The sequence below is a fragment of the Calliphora vicina genome, chromosome 5 (assembly GCF_958450345.1).
Source record: "Calliphora vicina chromosome 5, idCalVici1.1, whole genome shotgun sequence".
Classification (NCBI taxonomy): domain Eukaryota; kingdom Metazoa; phylum Arthropoda; class Insecta; order Diptera; family Calliphoridae; genus Calliphora; species Calliphora vicina.
Window position 1 is genome coordinate 8,439,532 of NC_088784.1, and position 24,695 is coordinate 8,464,226.

General features: G+C 29.0%; 3 protein-coding genes across 4 annotated transcripts; all 3 read right to left on the reverse strand.

Moving 5' to 3' along the window:
* Window positions 1–849: 849 nt before the first annotated feature.
* Window positions 850–2,001, reverse strand: LOC135960578 (alpha-tocopherol transfer protein-like). The gene is made up of 3 exons (XM_065511894.1): window positions 1,623–2,001; window positions 1,189–1,561; window positions 850–1,133 (listed from the first exon to the last, which is right to left on the reverse strand). Exons 1-3 carry the CDS (start codon window positions 1,919–1,921, stop codon window positions 897–899), a joined length of 909 nt encoding a protein of 302 aa, XP_065367966.1. The 5' UTR covers window positions 1,922–2,001; the 3' UTR covers window positions 850–896.
* Window positions 2,002–7,028: 5,027 nt separating this feature from the next.
* On the reverse strand, window positions 7,029–8,245 carry LOC135960264 (alpha-tocopherol transfer protein-like). The gene is made up of 3 exons (XM_065511509.1): window positions 7,861–8,245; window positions 7,426–7,798; window positions 7,029–7,365 (listed from the first exon to the last, which is right to left on the reverse strand). Exons 1-3 carry the CDS (start codon window positions 8,157–8,159, stop codon window positions 7,099–7,101), a joined length of 939 nt encoding a protein of 312 aa, XP_065367581.1. The 5' UTR covers window positions 8,160–8,245; the 3' UTR covers window positions 7,029–7,098.
* A 4,153-nt stretch (window positions 8,246–12,398) lies between these two features.
* LOC135960263 (retinol-binding protein pinta-like) lies at window positions 12,399–13,934 on the reverse strand. 2 transcript variants are annotated; one of them, XM_065511507.1, is made up of 4 exons: window positions 13,587–13,934; window positions 13,154–13,526; window positions 12,919–13,081; window positions 12,399–12,479 (listed from the first exon to the last, which is right to left on the reverse strand). In XM_065511507.1, the coding sequence occupies exons 1-4, from the start codon at window positions 13,913–13,915 to the stop codon at window positions 12,418–12,420; spliced, it is 927 nt and encodes a 308-aa protein (XP_065367579.1). In that variant the 5' UTR covers window positions 13,916–13,934; the 3' UTR covers window positions 12,399–12,417. The 2 variants fall into 2 exon arrangements, with proteins under 2 accessions (XP_065367579.1, XP_065367578.1); XM_065511506.1 differs by lacking the exon at window positions 12,399–12,479 and having other exon boundaries at window positions 12,703–13,081.
* Between the last annotated feature and the right edge of the window lie 10,761 nt (window positions 13,935–24,695).

The window sequence follows — 24,695 nt, forward strand, 5'->3', positions numbered from 1 at the left end:
ACTTTCCGGTGCCCTCAAATAACTTACATAAAATATTCATACATCAATAGATCCGGTTCGACTGCTATTTAAAATCGAGAAAATCGGCGCATAGATGGCTGAGTATATAGAAAAAACCAGGACAATGATTTTTTACTTACTTTAGATCTATATCTGGATTACTAAGTCATTATTATAGACAATATGGATATCTAATGATAGATATTTCAAAGTCCATTGCAACGATGTATATAAAGCTATAGTAAGATGGACCAATAATGGGTCAAAATCGGGAAAAATATTTTTTAACCCAAATTTTTTTTTCATAAAAATTTTTTTTTTCTTAAATTTTTTTCCAAAAATTTTTTTTTTTAAATTAAAAAAAAATTAAAAAAATTGGATAAAAATGTTAAACACTTTTTTTTAAAAATTTTGAAAAACAATTTAAAACAAGTAAAAAAGTTGAATGAATATTCTGCATTTGTTTTGGAGCTTTAAGCATTGTTTAGAGAAAGTCAAGTTCAAAAAACATCAAATAAAACTAAGGAAAATAGTTCCCGGGAATTCTCGCACAATTTTCCGACATTTAGGGATTCCCGGGATTTCTCTTTCCGTGAAAAACTCTTATTTTATAGAATAATTTTATTGAATGGTATATAAATAAGCTCTCTTACTTCATTTTACTTAAACAATTGTTTTCATTCTTTACCTTTAGTGAAGGGTATATAAGATTCGACACAACCGAATATAGTCTCTATCTTAGTTGCCAAATTTAAATTTTTTTCCCCCTAAACATTGGAATTTACAAAAATCCCTTCTTAGTGGATTTAAATAGAGAGAGGGAAATCTATGCCTCAGCTTTCAGTAACGTTAAATTGAAATAAATATTTTCTTTATTTAATTATGGTTTAATTTTCTTAAAATATTCCTAAAAACTTTGATCTGGTAGCCATATCCGAATTCTTAACACGTAATGTTTCATCAACCCCATATTTATCATTATCTTGAAAATACTGCACATAGGACAACACTGTCTGCTCCCACTGATCAATTAAAACCTGTAAACTTGAACTCTCGCCGCCATATTCCTGAGGCAATATCTCTTTGGGTATAGCTTTGAATAACTCCTCACGATCCGAACCATGAACAAACATCTAAAAGATAAAATAGATATTAATAACAAAATATTAAAAATTTATACAAACCTACTTTGTTTTGAGTCTTGGCGGGCATAAAGGTCTTGGCCAAATTGTACAGTGGAGCAAAACCACTGGCAGTGTTTATAAAATGATTAGCTTTCAGATTTAAGGGAACACACTCTTCTGTGTATTGGGATATTTTTCTAACTAAAGCGGGATTAACTTGTAGATAATGTGAGGCGGTCACATCACCAAAATCCATTATATAAATCAAGCCACCAACAACAGCAATGTCATCCTCTAAAAATATAATATCCTGCAATAGTTGGCGAAATTGTGAAACCTCGGTGAATGTAAATTCCTTGGGATCAAAGGCGCCATTACGTACTAGAACAACCCGAGGGCCCACCTCTGTCACAGGTTGGGGTAAATAAACCACAACACTAGTAATATTTCATGGCAATCATTTTCTATTTAAATTTATGTAAATAAGCAAATACTTACCCACATTTCAGTAATTTACGTATTCTTTCTTCATCCAATTTAGGTCTTTTTAAAATTTCCGGATTCTTTTCTATATAAGCATAATAATTATCCAGTTTTTGTTGAGCTGCCTCCAAATCATATTTACAATTTCTTAAGAATGCTATCAGAAACTGATCATCTGTTCTTGATTTCATATGGGGCTGTTCAGCTATCCAGTTTTTAAAACTTTCTAAATCGCTGGCGATTCGCTGTGGATCTTCATTTAATTCTTCGCTGGCCACTTTTTGTAGAGCTTCTGTTAAAGGTCTGATAACCATTTTTGTGGTTTTTATTAGTGCAATAAAAATAATGTTTTCTCTCTAAAGAACATTTTATTATTGAAAAAAGTTTTTTGCGTTTTGAGCTAAAAAACATTTAAATGCAATTTATGATGGAATATTGTGGGCATTTGTTTATTTATACATTTATAGTATATAATTGTTAATTAATGAAGTGTTTATTGTAATAAAGCTTAATTATTTTTTTTATCTATTGCGAGAGAACTATGGGAAACGATTTACATATAGATAATGGAGGGCAGCGTGAGTAATGAAGAACAAATAAATGAATTGATGGTTTACTTACAACGAATTGTATTGTGCTCTACACATCTTATAATTCATATTTAAAACTGACCAGGGGCATTTGAAAATTGTATCTCTATTGAACTTTATACGATCGTTTCTCTTGCGAAGATCGCCAAAGATTCTAAAAATCTTCACATGTCGCTCAATTTGAGTCAGCAAAATCTTCATTCTCCAAGGTTCGAGAACGATATCAATAACGAATGATTAGCAATATCGATCGACATTTGTTTACAATTAGAAAGATTCATTATTTTATATTTCACACGTTACAAACGCAGTAATGAAATTATTCAGTTTACTTTTTTGCATATTAAATTAAATAGTAAATATCAAAACGTATGTTTATAAAGAGATGAGAAGCTTTTTACTAAAAAAAAGCTTTAAAAAGCTAATATCATAGATAAATACACATAGATCAGAAACTCTCATGTCAAAGACCTAACTCAGTTGTTAAAAACCTAAGTAATGATAGCATATTAGTAAAAAAAAACTACATGAAAAATACAACACTAATATATGTGATTAGTTTGGGTAATTTTTTTTTTATTAGTTTCCGTTCTATGTACATATATTTCTCTATGTCTTATATATGAAAATTATAGAGCTGTAATCACAAAAAATGTACATTAGGGAAGTCGCGAAAAAATAAGTTGTCGATGTCCCCAACGAAAATTAAAGTTTAGTTTGTGAGAGCAGACCATTCCTTAAAATTTTTGTCCTGTCTTCAGTATTTGGTGAGCAGGATCATAGAATAAAAAAAGTAATTTTGTATGTTTGTTATGATTTTTTTTCATATGAAATATTGGTATAATGTGAAAGGTCTTTGAAAGAGGCCTTAATTAAAATTAAAGAAAATTTATTATTTTAAAAATTTATATACATACATACATACATACATACATACATACATACATACATACATACATACATACATACATACATACATACATACATACATACATACATACATACATACATACATACATACATACATACATACATACATACATACATACATACATACATACATACATACATACATACATACATACATACATACATACATACATACATACATACATACATACATACATACATACATACATACATATATTTTCAAATAGGCTTCAAAAATTTCTATAAAATTCGGTCTAGATTGAATTTCGAAAAATGCAAAAATACCTTTCCGTGAAAATATATGTAAAAATCCAAGAAACCAAAAACAAGAAAACATGTTACAAAAGTATCTCAGGAAAAATTTTGTGAATTTTTGTAATGACCACTAGTTATTTCATGCATTCTTTTGTAAGGAGTGGTGGTTACCCAGCACATTATTTTATTTACTAGAATAAGTACTTATTTTTATGCAGGCTGGTAATGAACTTTTGCATTTAGCACAGCTATCTAGTGTGTTTGACTGGAAAACGGGAGGTTAGTGGTTCGCCACCTGTCAAAGCCATTAATTTTTTTGTTCATATCATATTCATTTATATGTTGATGTTAAAACTATTGTTAACTTACAATAAAATAACTCGTACAGTGAGTTAGCAGCTTGACTATCAAACACAATCAAATAATGTGACTGTTCGATTCCCACACAAGGCAATATTTTTTGTGTTTTTTTTTAGCTACATATTCTTGTTGTGAATTTACTACTTATTTCTTAACTGACTGTAAGTACATTTGTAAGCTTGACCCCTGAATTTTTTAAAAATCTCGAACAACGGTAAGGAGTGTTTCAGTCAAATAATAAGTAGTTATCGCTTTGCTCCAATTATACTTGCTGGCTTACTAGGTAAGTAAAGTTTTTGCTGGGATAATCTAGGGAATTTTATAAATTTAATTGACATGCCTAACTTTCACAAGATATAAATATTTCATATGTTTCCTTAAAAAAAAACCTTTTAATGCTTGGATCCAGTTCATTAAACACTTGACTCAGGACTATGATTTTGAAAAACGGTATCTTAGAATGAATTAGACATTTACTTTTATTGGCGCCACCCTAATGTACATATTTCTACTAATACATTATTACCACTTAGTTTTCAGTCAACTGACTTATGGGGCTTTGACAATTAGCCTTCTTCATTTCCCTATGATAAATATTTTTATAGTCAGGTTTTCTTTAAATTTAATTTTTTTGACCTGTTAGGCTGATTTCAACTTAAGTTGAAAGCAAGATAAATCTGAGTTTAATGTTCCGACGTGAGAATTAATTCATTCGTTTAAATAAATCTACATAAAAGAGTAACGCTATTGACTGATTCATAACACAGTCCAAAAGCCTGAACTTAGAGGCATGAAACTGTAGATTTCTCACTCAATAAGAAGGCATTTTTGAGAATACGAATCACCTAAACAACTACAGAAATAAAAATTTTAAAATAGCAGATTTGGTACTTTTTCGAAATTGGAATTTATTAGGGAAGAAACGGAATTTTTTGGTACCCTATGTATCTTTTAAACTAATCGCAGAAATAAATTTTAAATCGTATTCTATTCTCGATACCAAATATAAATTTGGTACTTTTTACAATAGAAATTTGTACCTTTAAGGGGTACAAATTTAATTTTTTTTGTACTTTTTTCATAAAACTTTTTTTTCTATAACAAGTTAGAGAGAGCTATAATCGGCTGTGCCGAATCTTATAAACCCTTCCCCAAATTATACTTCAAAATAAAAATTTTAAATATTTTTAGGTAAACAAAATTTATTTTTTTCAAAGGTTGTTTTTTTAATTTTTTTTTGAAAAACTTTTTTTCAAATTCTTTTTTTTAATTTTAATTTTTTTATTTTTTTTAATTTTAAATTTTTTTTTTTTTGTTATTTTTTTTTTATATAAAGGAAAAAAAACTTTTGGTGAAAAACCAAAATTCGGTTTAAAAAATATTTTTTTCCGATTTTGACCCATTCAAGGTCCAACTTACTATGGTCTTATATACGTCGTTGCAAAGGTCTTTGAAATATCTATCATTTGATATCCATATTGTCTATATTAATGACTTGGTAATCAATATATAGGTCAAAAATCGAGGTTGTCCTGGTTTTTTCCTTATATCTCAGCAATTTGTGGACCGATTATCTCGATAGCAACCGAGCCGTAAGAATTCCGGAGATATTGATGTATGAATCTTGTATGTAAGTTATTTGGGGGCTTCGGAAAATTGATTTCAACAGACAGACGGACATGGCTTAATTGACTCCGCTATCTATAAGGATCCATAATATATATACTTTATAGAGTCGGAAATGAAAAATGTAGAAATTACAAACGGAATGACAAACTTATATATACCCTTCTCACAAAGGTAAAGGGTATAAAAAGGAGGAAAAATGTGAAAATACATTTTATTTGATATTTCAAATTCGTCGGGTTTTCAAGAGGAAAAAAGGAAATTGGTACTTCTTTCCAAATTATTAAACTTATCGACATACAATTTAAATGATATGTTTCTGAGTGAAGTAGGAATCATAGATAAGGGGCTTAACAGTATTAAGATATCAAAACTAATGGTACATTTTCCTGAGTGAAAATCCAAGGGGAGAATTTATGAAACTTTTCCGTTTTTCTAATGGAACTATTTTAATTTACTTTAACCCATTAAAAACCAAGACCCTTTTAAATTAAAATTTTTTAAATTCATTTATTTATTTAATAATGAACCAAGAAAATTAAATTAGATTCCACAAATCTAAAGCCACAAACTGATCCTGACAGTTTTTTATACCCTTCACCATGAGTGGTAAGGGTATATATACGTTTGTCATTCCGTTTGTAATTTCCACATTTTTCATTTGCGACCCCATAATGTATATATATTCTGGATCATTATAGATAGCGGAATCGATATAGCCATGTTCGTCTGTCCGTCTGTATGTTGAAATCAACTTTCCGAAGCCCCCAAATAACTTACATACATGATTCATACATCAATATCTCCGGAATTCTTCCGGCTCGGTTGCAATTTAAAATCGAAAAAATCTGTCCACAAATGGCTGAGATATAAGGAAAAAACTGGGACAACCTCGATTTTTGACATATTTTTGACCTATATCCGGATTACTAAGTCATTAATATAGACAATATGGATATCTAATGATAAATATTTCAAAGACCTTTGCAACGACGTATATAAGACCATAGTAAGTTGGACATACAATGGGTCAAAATCGGAAAAAAATATTTTTTAACCCGAATTTTTTTTTCATCAAAAATTTTTTTTTTGTCATAAATTCTTTTGTCATAAAGTCCTTTGCAAGGACGTATATAAGACCATAGTAAGTTGGAACTACAACGGGTCAAAATCGGAAAAAATATTTTTAAATCCGAATTTTTTTTTGCTAATTATTACAAAAAATTTAAAAAAATTATTTTTTTAATTTAAAATATCTCCGGAATTCTTCCGGCTCGGTTGCTATTTAAAATCGAGAAAATCGGTCCACAAGGCTGAAATATTAGCAAAAATCCAGGGCAACCTCGATTTTTTATCTATATCTGGGTTACTAAAGGTACGGTCAAACATGGCAAAAAAAAAAAACAAAAAAAAAAATTTTAAATTTAAAAAATTTAAAAAAAAAATTAAAAAAAAAAAATTCGAAAAAATTGTTTTTCCAAAAAATAACAAAACAACTTTGGAAAAAAAAATTTTGTTTACCTAAAAATATTTAAAATTTATATATAATTTGGTGAAGATTCGGCACAGCCGAATATAGCTCTCTTACTTGTTTATTTTAAAATTTCCGCTAACAAAGTAGCGGGTTAAAATGCTAGTAAAAAAAATATTTTAATAGTTTTTAAATTAAATTTATTTTCTAAATTATAAATAAAATTTGATTACTTCTAAACACAAACAAATAAAACATCTTAATCCACCACTAATTTACGGAAAGAACCCACTAAACCCAAATCAGTGGATTTTGTACTAGAAACTTCTGCTTCCTTAATGCGTAAGGACTCATCAACACCATAATTTTCATCTTCCTTGAAATAATCCGCATACGATAAGATTTTCTGTTCCCATTTATCAATCAAGTCCTGTAAACTACCATTAAGGCCACCATATTCCTGGGGTAAAATTTCTTTGGGAATAATCTTATAAAGTTCTTCACGTTTAGAGCCATGAACAAACATCTAAATAGAAAATAAATAATAGATACAATTTTAATTATATAATATTTTTAACAAACTTACTCTATTTTGTATTTTCTCTGGCATAATGGGTTTGATTAAATTAAAAACAGGCTCAAATCCTGAGGGTGTATTTATAAAATGTGAGGCTTTGATACGTAAAGGTATAGCTTGTTCGGAGTACTGTGAAACCTTACGCATGGAGCCAGGACTAGCTTGAAATAGATGAGCAGCTGAAACATCAGCAAAATCCATAATGAAAACTAAACCTCCTACCACCGCTACATCATCTTCCATTAATGTTATATCCTGTATCAGCTGGCGATATTGAGCAACTTCGGAAAATGAGAACTCACTGGGATCGTAGGCTCCATTGCGCACCAACACCACCCGAGGTCCTGATTCCGTTAGGGGTTTGGGTAAATAAACAATTATGCTATAAAAATAATAAGATGTATTAAATTTAGTTTTCTCCTTCTTTATTATTTTCCAATTTACCCCATTTTCAATAATTTACGAAATTTGTCATCATCCAAATTGGGTCGTTTCAAAAAGTCTGGATATTTCTCCTTCAAGGCATAGTAATTATCAAATTTAAGCTTAGCCTTCTCCAAACTATATTTACAACCCCGGAGAAAGGCTATTAAAAACTGATCTGTGGTACGTGCCTTCAAGTGAGGCTGTTGTTCAATCCAGTTTTTAAAGTCTGCCAAATCAGCTTCTATACGTTTAGGATCTTCATTCAGTTCCTCAATGGCCACTTTTTGTAAAGCTTCGGTTAAGGGTCTTATAACCATTTTTTTAAAATTTATTTTATTTGCCTGGGGGAACTTACTATGTTTTCTTAATGAAAGTGTGTTTATAATTAACTTGTGGAAAATGTTAATTTATGATTTTGGTTTCTTCAACCAGCTTAAGAGTCAAGGTATATTGTATGAATGAATGAATAAATGTTTTTTTTATTTATATATAATGAAATAAATTGATAACAACTGTTGGAAAATTAAACTATTTCTGTTGTTGCTGGCGTCTATTGTATTTTGTTTTAAATTTTATCTATTTTGTTTGGATTATTATAGAGGTTTTTTTGGGCAGGGTTTGGGCAAGTTTATAAATAGTCGATAATATTTGGGTCAGTTTTGCCTTATATTCATTAGAAGGTTAATTTTTGAAATGTGGAATCAAAAAGAGTAGCAAACAGTTGGGAGAACAGAGCTCTGTGCATATGTCAACAACGTAAAAATTATGTTCATTATGAGCTTAGGATGAACCGGAACCGTTAGGCGTATCTCTTGAGACTACAACATTCATGGCTGAGGGACATGGTGACGGCTATCGCTAGTCATTGGGTTAGGATTACTTTACAACGACTTTCGTAGGTATGATCACAAAGCGAAAGAATGCCGAGATCTATGCAAGTACCAGGTTCCTTTGTCATCGTTCCTTCAGGAGCCTTTCTAAACTATCGACTATAGGGCTGAATATTAGGAATAGCGACTGGTTCCGGGATTGTCCATTGATCTGTCTAATGATTATAAGTTCTTCTTCTTAAATTCTATTTAAATTTTCTATAAACTCTTTAAATTTTATCATTTCTACAATGGGCTAGATGGCATACCAGCGAGGTCTTGAAGCAGTGCTCTTCGACGTTAGCTCTTCCATTAGCTAACATGTTCAGCACTTCATACCTTGCCGGCGTAATTGTCACGCCAATTCCTAAAAAAGGAGATGCTAATAAACCTGAAAATTACTGTCCAATAGCAATTTGTACTGCACTTTCCAAAATCATGGAAAATATGTTAAATTACTTAACGGCCGTCAGTATAGCTTCCGTAGAGGAAGCTCTACGAGAGACTTGCTAGCCTACCTATCGAAAAATGGTGTCTTTCCATTGCTAGTCTTCCTATCAGAAAAATGGTTTCGTTCCATTCACCGTTTTGGCGAAAATAAAGTGATGGCTATGGATATTTCAGGGCGTTCGATAGAGTGTGGCATGGTGCAATTTTATCAAAACTTATTGCTTTTGGTGTCGGTATTAACTTCTCTCGATTTATATCGTGAGAATATATGGTCTAAACACATTTTCAAGTGTCTCAGATTTCTGAAACAGTATAAGAATTACTACTCTCTCTGATCTCCTCACTATTTACACCACCTATATACGACCGAAAATGGAATACAACTCTCATGTATGGGCCGGTGCTTCAAAGTCTATTTTGGAGCTTCTCGACCGCGTACAGGAGAGGGCGAAGGTGATTATTGGTGACTCTATGGAGCACCGTCGCATTGTGGACTGCGTTTCACTGTTCTATTGGTACTACAATGGAATGTGTTCTGATGAAGTTGGGGAACTTGTTCAGTAAGAAAACATCCATTTGGGTCGATTGGCCAGTGGACCGCACAACACACTACCGTAAAATTTTGTTCTTTAGCCGTACTGTACGTATGTGGAACAAATTTCCCGCTGATGTGTTTTCAGTCATTTTTAATTTAGGAAAGTTCAAATCGAATGTCCACAAACACTACTCCCTCTTTCCTCCCTCCCATAACCTATTTTCCTAGTTCCAACGCAATGCTTTGCATGAGTATGGCTGGTCCAAGAAGAAAACAAACAAGTAAGAGAGCATTATTCGACTGTGTCGTATCTTAAGTACCCTTCACCAAATTATACTTCGAAATAAACATTTTTTCGAATTGTTTTTTAAACATTTTTTTTTTAATTTTAAAATTTTTTTTTTAATATTTAACGAAAAAAAAACTTTTGGTGAAAAATATACGTCTTATATACGTCGTTGCAAAGGTCTTTGAAATGTCTATCATTAGATATCCATATTGTCTATATTAATGACTTAGTAATCCAGATATAGGTCAAAAATCGAGGTTGTCCTGGTTGTCTCAGTCATTTGTTGACCGATTTTCTCGATTTTAAATAGCAACGGAGCCGGAAGAATGCATCGTGTATGTAAGTTATTTGGGGGCTTCGAAATGTTGATTTCAACAGACAGACGGACAGACAGACGGCCATGGCTCAATCGACTCCACTATCTATAAGGATCCTGAATATATATAATTTATAGGATCGGAAAATTATATTGTGGAAATTACAAACGGAATGACTCTCACGATGAAGGGTATAAATATAGTGTCCTCCAATTTTCTATACAAAATTGGTCCTTAAATGGTCGATATATGATGTAAAGGCAATGTTTTCAAAGTGCTTGAATTCATTAGTTCTTATACTATCTGCATCTGGATGCAGGAGATAAATTTAAAGTATGAATTAATTCCAGGCAGGAATGGAATGGGTTTAAACTGATAAATAGATTGCAATTCTAAGATAAACTGTCTTTTCTAAGGATCTCGAAAAAATACACTTATACTTCCTTCCGGTTGAAGCTAGTGCATTTTCGGCTAAGATATTGGAGATAAGCAAGACATGTAGTCACTATATGACATGAATATTTGAGAAAATAGTACCTTGTCGACAGTCAGGCAGCACTTATGTTAGTCAAACTATACTCCAATTCGTTCTGAGTCAGTCAGCGTAAAATCTTTCAGATGTGTCGCAATACCGTGTGGGGATATTGAATACGTGGCCCCAGAAATTCACCTTATAACTTTTGAATGGAATGCAGAAGCCCAATTTAAGAATCATTGGGTTTTAGGCATGCAACAGACTGTGACTTTCTATTAAGAGTTATTGTCACAAATACTAAAACCGTTTAAAGAAGGAAATATTTAATATGACACATATTCTGAAACGCATATCACTGTAAACGATCTATCTGGGATTTCGGGAACTAAATAAGGGGCCTCATTAAAAACCCCAATGTAATTTAGAAATGTCTACTTAAAGTCCAATTAGAATGTTTCCGAAATATAATTGGAAATTCTAAAATTCCCCTGCGGAAAGTTTGGATCAATTGGGCACGACAATTAATCAATGAATTTGAAATAAATTTGTTAAAAAATATTAGCTCTGTTCAATAACTAGAAGTTAGTAACAATTGTTACTGGAAAAGCGTTTATTAACTCAAAAAACTTGCAAGTAGAGAAAAAATCAAGAGCGTATAAATTTTAGAGAGTGTTCTCTCGTTGCAAACTATCACAAGTTCTATTTTGAACTCGTAATAGTTAGCAGCATATAGAATTATACATAGAGACGAGACACTACGAATTGTCAAACCAAAATACAACAAATCATATGTCTGATACAACAACAAAATACATTGACTAGCATGTATTTTGTTGTTGCAAGAGATATGTTTTTGACAACAGACTTAGATTTTTGACAATGACGTCTCGTCTCTATGTTACCCTATGGTTAGCAGCTTATATTTTATATCTTTTTTGTTATTGTTTATTTATTTCCAATTTTATTTTTGTGGTGAAAACATGTCAAAAAAAAGAATTTTCAATCAAATTTAAGAAAATGTGAGTATTTATACATTTTAAAAGGAATAAAATAAGAAAATTGTGTGTATAAAACAATTGTTACTGGAAAAACGTTCAATTATTTTTTGCTATTTTTTAGAATTTAAGAGAGTAATTTTGTAAATTTTGATTTTATTATCTCGTTGCAAGTATTTACTGGGAAAGTAAATTAACAGACCTATTATCAATTGATTTGAATTCAATTTTGTGACAGTATCTGGGGGTTAATTTACCCCCACCCAGGCTAACGCCATGTTAAAGTGACTGTTTTAGAACTAGTACCAGTTCTTACCGCCGAGGAACCAAACAAGGGACCAAATTTGTATCGGTTTCCATTCCTTTAGGAAAGTTTCAAACCGATTTTATAACATTCTAGGATACTAGGATACTCAGAAAAAAGCTCATATAAACAAATCTATAATCCGAATCTTAACAAAATACTTGAAAATCGTATAATTTGTCTAGCATTTGTGTGATATCTTTTTAAATGTTCTCCAAATGCAAGGATTATTTGTTACCTATCAATATCTGTTTTGAAAGTAATGGAACTAACACAAAATAAATTATTTTTTAATCCTAAACCAAAAAATACACTTCATTAATAAATATCATATCAGAAATTTATTCAAATAAACCAAAAAATGTTGCCAGCCATGATCTTCTCTTAGGCTCAGTCCATATATCTGTAATAGTTTTAAATTAAAAAAAGAAGAAAGAAAAAAGAAATGAAAAACATATTTCTTATTATAAAAAACAACAACTTTATATCTAAGCTAAATATTAAGACGAAACATACATCAAACATATGTTAATATTAATTAATTAATAATACACACTATCTTTGGTTAAGTTACATTTTGTGTCTTAGTTAAATTTTGCTATGAGGAAGTGTTAAAACTGAAAATAAAAAAACAACAATAACGATATATATAATAATAATAAGTAATAATAATAGTAATATTAAACTAATTAGGAGTAGTACAAAATGAAACGAGCTTTTAGTAAAGTAGTATTATAGATCAACCAATTAATCGATGTCCAATTGTTTAAAAGAACCCTCTATACCAAAATAACTTTCATAATCAAATGGTAAGCCATCCTCTCGTAATTTTTCCTCTGTACCATAATTGGGTTCATCCAAAAAGTAGTCGCGATATTTTAATAATTTCGCTTCCATGCGTTCAATAATATCCTGCATGGTGCCATTGGTGCCACCATATTCTTCCGGCAAATACTCACGGGGTACATGATCGTAAATAATGTCGGGTGTGGAGCTGACAGAAATCTTTGGGAAATAATACAAAAAACATATTTTATATATGAAAGTAGATAAATACATTTAAAAAACTCTACTTACTCTACTTTTCATTTTTTCGGGAAAGAAACCTTTTAGAGTGTTGAAACCTTTCTCAAAAGGTCCTGGTACATTAATAAAACAGGTACCCTTTTGACGCATGGGCATGGCCTCATCGGCAAATACTGAGAATTTCTTTAACAAGTCCGGTTGTAAATTAAACAAATGCGTGCCCGTTACACCCACCATATCCATAACTTCCATATAGCCGCATACCGTGGAATTGTCATCTTCTATCATCATGATCTCACCAAACATGGAGCCAACTCTAATAATATCCTCAAATTTGTATTTAGTGGTATCATAAGCAGTGGCTCTAATAATGGTAACACACGGCCTACCCTCATCCTCGGGTATAGGAATTTGTAAAATAATGCTGTTAGAAAAGAAAACTTATAAAAAAAAGTAACCAATATTCAAATAATTATACTATTACCCCATTCTTACTATCTCCAATACTTGGGGATGATCCACCACTCTCTTTTCATTGAATACTTCCGGTATGGCAGCTTTTAGTGTATAATAACGATCGATTTTCTGTTTAGCTCTTTCCAAACTAAACTTTGTACCTCTTAGAAAGGCCAATAGAAACTGATCGTTGGTTCTGGCCTTTAAGTGGGGCTGGCTTAAAATCCATTGTCTCAATCTTAAAACATCCTCTTCCAATTGTTTGGGATTTTCATTCAATTCTTGTATGGCCACTTCTTGCAGGGCAGCTGTTAAAGGTCTTATAACGGGTGGTGTATCAGCCGATGGGGGATTCATGTTGTCTTATCTCGTTCTATATTAGTCAAACGCCTGGAAATATGCAAAAATATAAATGATTAACAATGTATATTTGTAGCTACATTTTATTTTTTGTCTGCTGGTGATTGATTTATTAGTTTCACTATCTGCTCATAATCCAATTAAAATTGTAACTAAATGCTTTTAATTGTTATTTTACTACAGTCTTCTGGGTTTTAATCGGATTAACGTTTGTTTATTTAATGCCACAAATACTGTTCGTTTTATTATGTTGATGTATTTATTTCTTAAAATGAGGGGTGAGGGTGACTTTTGTTAAGAAAATGTTATTGAAATGTTTAGCACCTTGTTTTGTTTACCATAATACATAAATTTACAGTTTCAGTTAATGCACAGTGGGTCGGTATGTAAGTTAATTATAAAAAGTTCACTTAGGTCATTTCACGGAGCTGTTACAGAGTGTCATGTTAAATTAGAGACAATTACAGGTGTAACGTGACATGTTCCATTCTATTTTTGTTAAAAAAAAATTGGGTGAAAAAAAAATTTAGGTCGAAACAAAAAATTAGGTATTTTTCAAATAAAAAAACGAGGTAGGCGCTCTTTTTTATTATATTTCAGACATTTGTGGACGATTTTAAATAGAAATGTAAGTTTCACTTTCGGATATATTGAGATATCAATTATGTATGTAAGTTAGATGGTGGCTTCGGAAAGTTGATTTCAACATACTCGGCTATCAAAAACGATCCAGAATACTATTCAGAATATATAATTTTGTGGGGTCGCAAATAAAATATGTGAAAATTACAAACGGAATGGCAAACATATTTACCCTTACCACTTATGGTGAAGGGTATAAAAAGTGTTAGATAATGTTACGAAGTTTTATTAACGATTTGAATTTAATGGTATGTAACGGCTGCTTGGAACATTTATCATGTTTATAAACATGTCCAGTGCTAGAAACTTCTACTTATTAACAATGTTGATAATAAGCTGTTTTAAACATTGCTTGTGGGTATGAAATTAACTGCTGCTAACATTAACATTAAATCTGTTAAAAGCTCTAGAAATAGAACATTCTAGTTTTGTCCGTTAGATAATTCATGAAACTTCTAGAAGATGGAACTGTGTAGATGTGAAGATGGAACGAAAACGCAGAATAGTATAGCAGAAACGTATTTTACGAAAAATTCTAAGAAAGTTTCCTCAAGAAACCATAGGTCTAAAATTAAATCTTATCTTGCGCATTTCGTCTTTTATCCAATGATATTGTTACGAAATTTTACTTGAATTCAAATATAACGATTTTAAGGGCTGATTTAAAAGTAGCATAATGCTTTCAAATAACAGTGCTGTAATAGCAAACTGTAACATATCTGTGGGCATTATTAAATAAAAGCTTTCAGTTGATTTGATCGTAAGTTGGCAACGCTGTATTCGAATTCGAATATTCAGTTAAAGACCATTGTAGAAAGTACACCACAGATGGCGTATGTATTAGTAAGATCCAGAATATTCGAATTTTGACAGTTAATGAACAATCTAGAGTGCAGATGGCAGTGTTATAAATAGTGGCAGAGGTTGCAGTCGTGAGTGAGTTTATTAGAGACGCTTTTCGAATAAACATCAACTGAGTGCCTTAAAGTGTGTTGTGTTTTTTTCAAGTAAATTGTGTCTGTATTTCTGCGAATTTGCAAACGTGTATAAAAAAATATTGAGTGACTATTTAATTCTGTTGTTGTACATTTTTAAATAAATAAAGAGTTGTTACAATTTTCAAACTACTAAACGGCTTTTATTTGCAATCAAAAGTATCCGGTTTATTTAAAGGAAATAAACCAGCGTTTTGAAAAGGTTAAAACGTAACAATATTTCAGTATTTATTTTTTTTATTGGATAAAAGATGAAATGCGCAAGATAGGATTTGACTTTGGACCTATGGTTTCTTGAGGAAACTTTCTTAGAATTTTCCGTAGATTGCATTTCTGCTATATGATTTTTTAATTCTTCACCTTCGTGAGAAGGGTATATATAAGTTTGTCATTCCGTTGGTAATTTCTACATTTTTCATTTCCGACCCTATAAAGTATATATATTCTGGATCCTTATAGATAGCGGAGTCGATTAAGCCATGTCCGTCTGTCTGTTGAAATCAATTTTCTGAAGACCCCAGATATCTTCGGGATCCAAATCTTCAATAATTCTGTTAGACATGCTTTCGAGAATTTTGCTATTTAAAATCAGCAAAATCGGTCCACAAATGGCTGAGATATAAGGAAAAAAACCAGGACAACCTCGATTTTTTACCTATATCTGGATTACTAAGACATTAATATAGACAATATTTTTCAAAATCTTTTTAAACAAATAGTTTATATTTACGTATTTCTCTTTGGGATCTTAATAAGGATATATAAGAGAATTATTGAAACACAGCTAAATGCATTTGATGATGCTACATAAAAGTATTTCATTCACTAGGTCTATAATTGATATTGGAATAGAAAATTAACCCTTTAACTCCCTTGGAACCAAATATTTGGCATTTTTATTAAAATGTAGCAAAATAAATTTATTGAAGTTATATCAAATTATTTCACTAATTCTAAACTTTGTACAATTAATATTGGAAGCGAAAGTTATTATCATTGGTACAAAAATGACCCCAAATCTTATTTAGGGCCAATTTTAACCAAGTCCACGGAATGGTTAATATAATTTTTTTTTAAATTAACCATTCCATTTTTTAAAAATTCATAATAAAATGTTCTAAAGTTTATTTTAAAAATATTTATATTTGACATGTTTTTAAGCTTTTAAATTTTTCAAATTTTGTTATAGTTTTATGAAAAATGTTAAATATTATAAAATTTGACCTTTGACACTGCAGGTGAAAAGGTTAAACTTGTCTGATTTTGGCAAAAGAGTTTCTATACAAATATTTAAGTTAAACTGGGAAATTATATTCTTATAACGTTTGATTAAAATTGAGCCAGAAAAAATAATATTGAACAAATTATTGCAAAAAATTACTTTTTTCCAAAATTTACTTTTTTAACTATTTGTAAAAAGGTATTTCAGTATGGATTACGACTTCTTTAAAATTCAGAACATTTTCTGTTAAAACCGATAATATTCATATTTATTTCAGATTTCTTAAGCGGTAAACGGGTAATTATTGTATGTTGTTGCTTGATTGTTTTATTCCGATCCGTAATAAATTTATTTTTTTACTAACACATTTTTTCGAGCTTTTATATTTTAGAAATACAATTTATACCATCACGTTTAAGTTTTTTTTTCCAGTCTTCTGTTTTTAAATACATGTTCAACTAATAATATACAAACTAAAATTATTCGATTTGAAATAAAACTAAATGCCTTATTGTTAGTAAATAACAATTTAAAGGCAACAATCCATTTATATTCACTATTGAAACATGTCTTAAAGTTGTTTTAACTTGTTTTTGACTGATTAATTTCTGGTATTTAGTTTATTTGTTGATTATAGTTGTTAAATAAAAATAAATGTTTACCGGCTAAATTTAATCTTTTTCGATAAGATTTTATTATTAATTTTTTATATTTAATTTTGTAAAAAAATACAAAACAGGTGTAAATAAAATTAGCTTTAAAAACTTTTCTTTTTAATATTTCATTTATTTCAAAACCGTTCAAGTTATTTACCGTTTGAATTCTGTTTACCAACTGTGGTACAATTGAAATTGAATTTTTATAAAAACCTTTTTTTTAGCTAACTGCTGCTAACGTTACTTCCACTGCTTTTGGCTACGCTGACAGTGCTGTGGATAGTTGTTGTTATCGTAGACAAGTGATTGAATTTGTTTGATGAATTTGTTATTTATTTTATCATCTACTTTTTTCCTGCTTGTTTCTTTAGATTTGTGTTGTTTTATCAAATGCTTTTCTCATGTAGCTCCTATATTGGATTTTAGTTTAATTGTCGCCGCTAATCGCTTTAGTTAGGCGGACGGACTGTTTAGTAAATGTTGGAGGTATGCGACACCTGCAACTGAATTCCAAAATTCAGTTTTAAAACAATTTTCTAACCTTTCTCCTACTACTTTGTTATTAAAAATAGTACTTTTTATCATAAAAAATAGTACTAAATCTACTACTATTTCAAAAAACCATAATTTTTTTAATTTTTGTATAGAATAAGGTTTTTTGTTTAAATCTACTAGATTTTTAATAAAAAATAGTACTTTTTAGTTTATGATAAAAGCTACTACTATTTTTTAAAATCATAATTTAAAAGCATAAACTAAAAAGTACTAAATATAATACTATTTTTTTAAAATTATAATTTATCACGTTTTTTTTTATAGAAAAATGATTTTTGTTGAAATCGGCTTATTTGTTAACAAATGTACTTTTTATCACAAACAAAATAGTACCAAATCTACTACTATTTTGAAAAGCCATTATTTTTTAAATTTTTGAATAGAAAAAGACTTTTTGTATATTTTGTTATCAAAAAATAGTACTTTTTATCATAAGCAAAAAAAGTACCAAATATACTACTATTTTTAAAAGTCGTAATTTTGTAAATTTGTATAGAAAAAAGATTTTGTTTATATCTACCACATTTTTAATAAAAAAATAGCACTTTTTAGCTGAAAACGAAATAGTACTAAATCTACTACTATTTTAAAAAGCAATAATTAATAAATTTTTTTTATAGAAAAACTCTTTTTGTTTAAATAGACTATTTTGTTATAAAAAAATAGTTCTTTTTGTCGTAGGCAAAATAGTACCAAATATACTACTATTTTTAAAAGCCATAATTTTTAAATCTTTTTTATAGAAAAACTATTTTTGTTTAAATAAACTATTTTGTTATCAAAAATTTGTACTTTTTAATCATATGCAAAATAGTACTAAATCTACTACTATTTTGAAAAACCATAATTTTTTAATTTTTTGTATAGAAAAAGACTTTTTGTATAAATCTACTATTTTGTTATCAAAAAATAGTACTTTTTATCATAAGCAAAAAAAGTACCAAATATAGTACTATTTTTAAAATTCATAATTTTTTAAATTTGTATAGAAAAATGATTTTGTTTATATCTACTACATTTTTAATAAAAAATAACAGTTTTTAGCTCAAAACAAAATAGTACTAAATCTACTACTATTTTAAAAAACTATAATTTTTTAAATTTTTGAATAGAAAAAATCTTTTTGTTGAAATCTACTATTTTGTTATCAAAAAATAGGACTTTTTATCATAAGTAAAATAGTACTAAATATACTACTATTTTTAAAAGTCATAATTTTTAAATTATTTTATAGAATAATGTGTTTTAATTAAATTTACTACATTTTTAATAAAAAAATAACTCTATTTAGCTCAAAACAAAATAGTACTAAATCTACTACTATTTTAAAAAACTATAATTTTTTAAATTTTTGAATAGAAAAAGTCTTTTTGTTGAAATCTACTATTTTGTTATCTAAAGATAGTACTTTTTATCATAAGTAAAATAGTACTAAATATACTACTATTTTTAAAAGTCATAATTTTTAAATTATTGTATAGAATAATGTGTTTTAATTAAATTTACTACATTTTTAATAAAAAAATAACACTATTTAGCTCAAAACAAAATAGTACTAAATCTACTACTATTTTAAAAAACTATAATTTTTTAAATTTTTGAATAGAAAAAGTCTTTGTTGAAATCTACTATTTTGTTATCAAAAAATAGGACTTTTTATCATAAGTAAAATAGTACTAGATATACTACTATTTTTAAAAGTCATAATTTTTTAAATTTTGTTTAAAATAATTTGTTTTAATTAAATATACTAGATTTTTTTTAAAAATAACATTTTTTAGCACAAAAAAATGGTACTAAATTTAATACTATTTTCTAAAATCATGATTTATTAAATGTTTGTATAGAAAAAAGTTTTTTGTTGAAATCTACTATTTTGTTATCAAAAAATAGGACTTTTTATCATAAACAAAATAGTACCAAATCTTATTTTTACATGAAAATAGTTTTTTGTTTAAATCTACCACTGTTTTTTATAAAAAAAACTGTTTTTAGCACAAAACAAAATGGTATCAAATTTAAAATTTTTTTTTAGAAAAAGGTTAAACAATAAACCTACAACTAGATTTTTTTAAAAATAGTACTTCTAATCATAAACAAAATAGTACCAAATCTACTACTATTTTGAAAAGACATAATTTTTTTAATTTGTGTAAAGAAAACGGTTTTTTATTTAAATCGACTACTTTGTTATTAAAAAATAGTTCTTTTTAACCAAAAACAAAATAGTGCCAAATCTACTACTAATTTTTAAAACCATAATTTATTAAATTTTTATACAGAAAAAAGTTTGTCATTTTTATATAAAAAATAGTACTTTAAAATCCTCTAAAATTCAATAAAGTCATAATTTTGATTTTTTTGAAGATTTTTTATTTACTTTCTTATCAAAAAAAAAAAAAAAAATAGTAGAGTGCCAACATATCAACTTTGATCGTTTACTAGATATATTTTTTATTTTAATCTCAAACATTTACTTCGTCATTACAGCTTTTATTTCATGTCTGTTTTTTTTATTATTTTCTATTTCATTCATGCCATTAGTTTGCTGTAATATTTTCAAGATTCAATACAGTTTTTTTCAATTTTCTTTTCTCTCCTCTCCATTTTTTAATTTCTTTTAATTTGTTTTGATTATTTGTTAATAATTGTAGTTTTTTTATTGTTTCCAATATTTTTTATGTTTTTTAGTTTATTGATCTTTTCATAAATGGTGTTTATCTATTGAGTGACTGACGGCCAGTTACTTTTATTTCTATTCAATTGTTTAAATTGGCTTTTTTAGTGTTATAAATGGATTTTATCTTAAAGTCCACGGTTTTGTGCAACGATAATCTATTTGGCTTTAATACAAACCCAGTAGCTAAGTTATTTAATGCAAAAATTGTTTATGAATATTATTGGTATTAAATACATTATCTGCGGAAGACCCCGATAATGTTTATTGTGTTGTTGGGTACAGTGAAGTCTAGAATTGAAGGTAGAATATTTAAAAACTTTTTGTGAATTTTTAATGATATGTATATCATAATAACTTATTTATTCATGAACTTATGCCAACAATGTTCTTCAATTTAATTTAAAGAAAATTCTAAATTTCTTTATTTTGTAAATAAACTTGCATCTGTGCACTTGTCTCATTTTGCATTTAGCTTTCTACCCCTTTCGCACACTAATTTATTTGCAACTTTCTTAAGTGCAAGTTCAAGCTCGTTTGATATTGCAATAATCAAGTTAAACTTTTACAATTGTTATAAAACAGAATAAATAGTTTTTTTGTTTTAAAAAAACCTAGAATCAATTACGATTATTAACTCATATTGTGAAATACCTTTTTCCAAATTCTAACAGATTTAGTAAATTACATTGTTTGTAACATTATGAAAGTTAGACGATTGTCTTTCAACATTTGAGGCCTGTCATATTTTAGCTTTAATCATAGATCTTTATGAAGTGAAACACTAATAGTTAAGCTCCAATCGTAGGTGTTTATGCAGTCATATCTTTCATCTAATCGTAGTTCATTATACAGTCATATTTTAGTTCCAATCGTATTTCTTTATAGAGTCATATTTTAGTTCCAATTCTAGGTCTTTATACAGTCATATTTTAGTTCCAAGCATAGGTCTTTATACAGTAATTTTTAGTTATAATAGTAGGTCTTTATACAGTCATATTTTAATTCCAATCGTATTTCTTTATAGAGTCGTGTTTTAGTTAAAATCATAGGTCTTTATACAGTCATATTTCAGTTCCAATCGTAGGTCTTTATACAGTCATATTTTAGTTCCAATCGTATTTCTTTATACAGTCATATTTTAGTTCCAAGCATAGGTCTTTATACAGTCATTTTTAGTTAAAATCGTAGGTCTTTATACAGTCATATTTTAGTTCCAATCGTATTTCTTTATAGAGTAATTTTTAGTTAAAATCGTAGGTCTTTATACAGTCATATTTTAGTTCTAATCGTAGGTCTTAATAGTCATATTTTAGTTTCAATCTTAGGTCTTTATACAGTCATATTTTTAGTTCCAAAAGTAGGTCTTTATACAGTCATATTTTAGCACCAATCGTAGCTCTTTATACAGTCATATTTTAGTTCCACTCTATAGTCATATTTATGTTCCAATCTTAGGTCTTTATACAGTCATATTTTAGTTCCAATCGTAAGGGTTTATACAGTGATAATTTCAAAAGAAGGTCTGTACATTTCACCTCTGCCGAGTCATTCTGTAATGATTTGCAAAATATTTCATAAAGTTTTAATACTTTGTAATTTAATACACATTGTACATTCACAAATAGACTTTGTTTTAAAATCATAGATTTATTACTATACTTAATAATTAGTTGAAAAAAAATTATTTAGCTTAAGTTTCCCTTTAAAATTGTTTTTATGCCAATCATTACTTAATATTGAGTTACTACTAAATAAGTTATTGATTATCTCTGCCACTACTTAGAATTATTGTCAAATGATTGTTTTAATTAAACTGACTTTATGGCCCAGATTTATTGCTAAAGCCAGATGCATCATGGATGGATGATGATGTGTGATGTGTGATGATAAATGGCCTTGTCTTATAAATAATTGGCAATTTGTCGTCGTCAATTATTATTTTAAAAGAATATTATTGGAATTCCAAGAAACATATTAGGGTTAATAAAACAAATGCTAAAATAATGGCAAATGTACAAAGTGAAAACAAATTTATTTGTAGCATTTAAATATGAGTTATTTATTAAGAAAATGTGGGTGGTGGTCTGCAATTCTAAATGGTACTGAAACCAAGCTTGATTAGATATTTTCAAATGAGGAAATAGCAAATTTCCTCCCCCCAAAATTGAAAAGTTTTCATTGTATAAAAAAGGAAAAAAAGAAAAATGTTAATTTTGTTTTATTTAATAACAAATACACCCTCCGCCCAAATAGTTGACTTAGATCCGTGTCTGATTTCGCACCATAATAATTTTATATTAAAAGAAATCAAGCATATTAATCAAAATCAATTTAAAACAAGTAAGAAAGTATGGTCGGTCAAGCCCGACCATATAATACCCTACACTAAGTAAAAGAGCAAAAACATTTTTCTTTTAAAATTTCAATAATTTATATTTTTGGACCTTATATGGGAGCTATGACCAATTATGGACCGATCACCATGAAATTAGGCCGTGTAATTTATATCTATATGAAAGTTAATTATGTTGAATTTTGTGTGTATACCAACATTTATAAGCGATTTATGCACGTTAAAGTGATTTTCGGAAGTGGGTCTATATGGTAGCTATGACTAATTATGGACCGATCGTAACAAAATTTGGTGACATGAATTTTGTGTATATGAAACTTATTTGGAGCGGAATTTGTGGAGATACATATATAAATTAAACATTTATGACCGATAAAGTCCAATTTCGAGAGGACATTTGTATGGGGGCTAGGTGAAATAATGGACCGATTTCAGCCAGTTTCAATAGGCTTGGTCCTTGAGCCGAAAAAATAATATGTACCAAATTTCATCGAAATATCTTCAAAATTGCGACCTGTACTCTGCGCACAAGGTTTACATGGACAGCCAACCAGCCAGCCGACCAGTCGGACGGACGGACATCGTTTAATCGACTCAGAAAGTGTTTCGGTATACTTTAAGGTGGGTGTTAGACTAATATTTGTGGGCGTTACAAACATCTGCACAAACGCATTATACCCTCCCCACTATGGTGGTGTAGGGTATAAAAATGTTTATTTAAAAAATATATCCAGGAAAATTCCTTGTTTAAAAAAAGTATATTTGAATACATTATTTAATAACTATGACACTTAAACTTACTTAAATGAACAAACGTTCAATTCAATTCATATTTGTTAATTTAACTGTAACCATAGAGCAAATACTAGACAAATATTAAGAGAAATAAATTACTCAAAAATAACACATACATATGTATGCACATTCTCACCATAGAGAATAGACATAGAGCGGAAACTCTACTGTCAAAGACCTAACTCAGTTGTCAAAAACCTAAGTGGTGAGAATGTATTAGTAGAAAAAAACTATGTGAAAACAAAACCAACACTCGTATGTGTGATTATCTTGAGTAATTTTTTTGTTTGAGTTTTTTTCTAGTTTCCGCTCTATGTTTCTCTATGATTCTCACAACTTAGGTTTTCGACAACTGAGTTAGGTCTTTGACAACAGAGTTTCCGCTCTATGTACTGTAACATTTTAAATTGTTTTATTTGATATGGTAACACCCAACTAACAGTTGCATTTTAACTCACCTCACAGATGGTGAATTTCATCAAATGTGCCAGATTGTTGATGATCAAATTTAGCCCTGGCCAAAAATGTTTAGAAACGTACAATATTTGTATAATTTTATAAAGATATTGTTACATTAATTATTCCAATATGAAAAAAATGCTTTAAAATTTTAATAGGGGTTCATTGCAGGTCTTTTAAAATGTAAGCCATTTTATATCGAAATTTCGGATTTAGACAAGACAATACGTAATAAATTTGTATCAGACTCTCTCCATACGTGGTCCCAATGGGTCATATTTTAAAATCCCAATTTTTATATTTTTGGCAATTTTGTCAACAAAGTCCACATTTGGTCCGGTGCTGGTAAAATAATAATGTGATTGATTTAGTTTTGGAATCCCAGATTTGGGATAAATTCGGAAGGGACTAGGTAAAGTC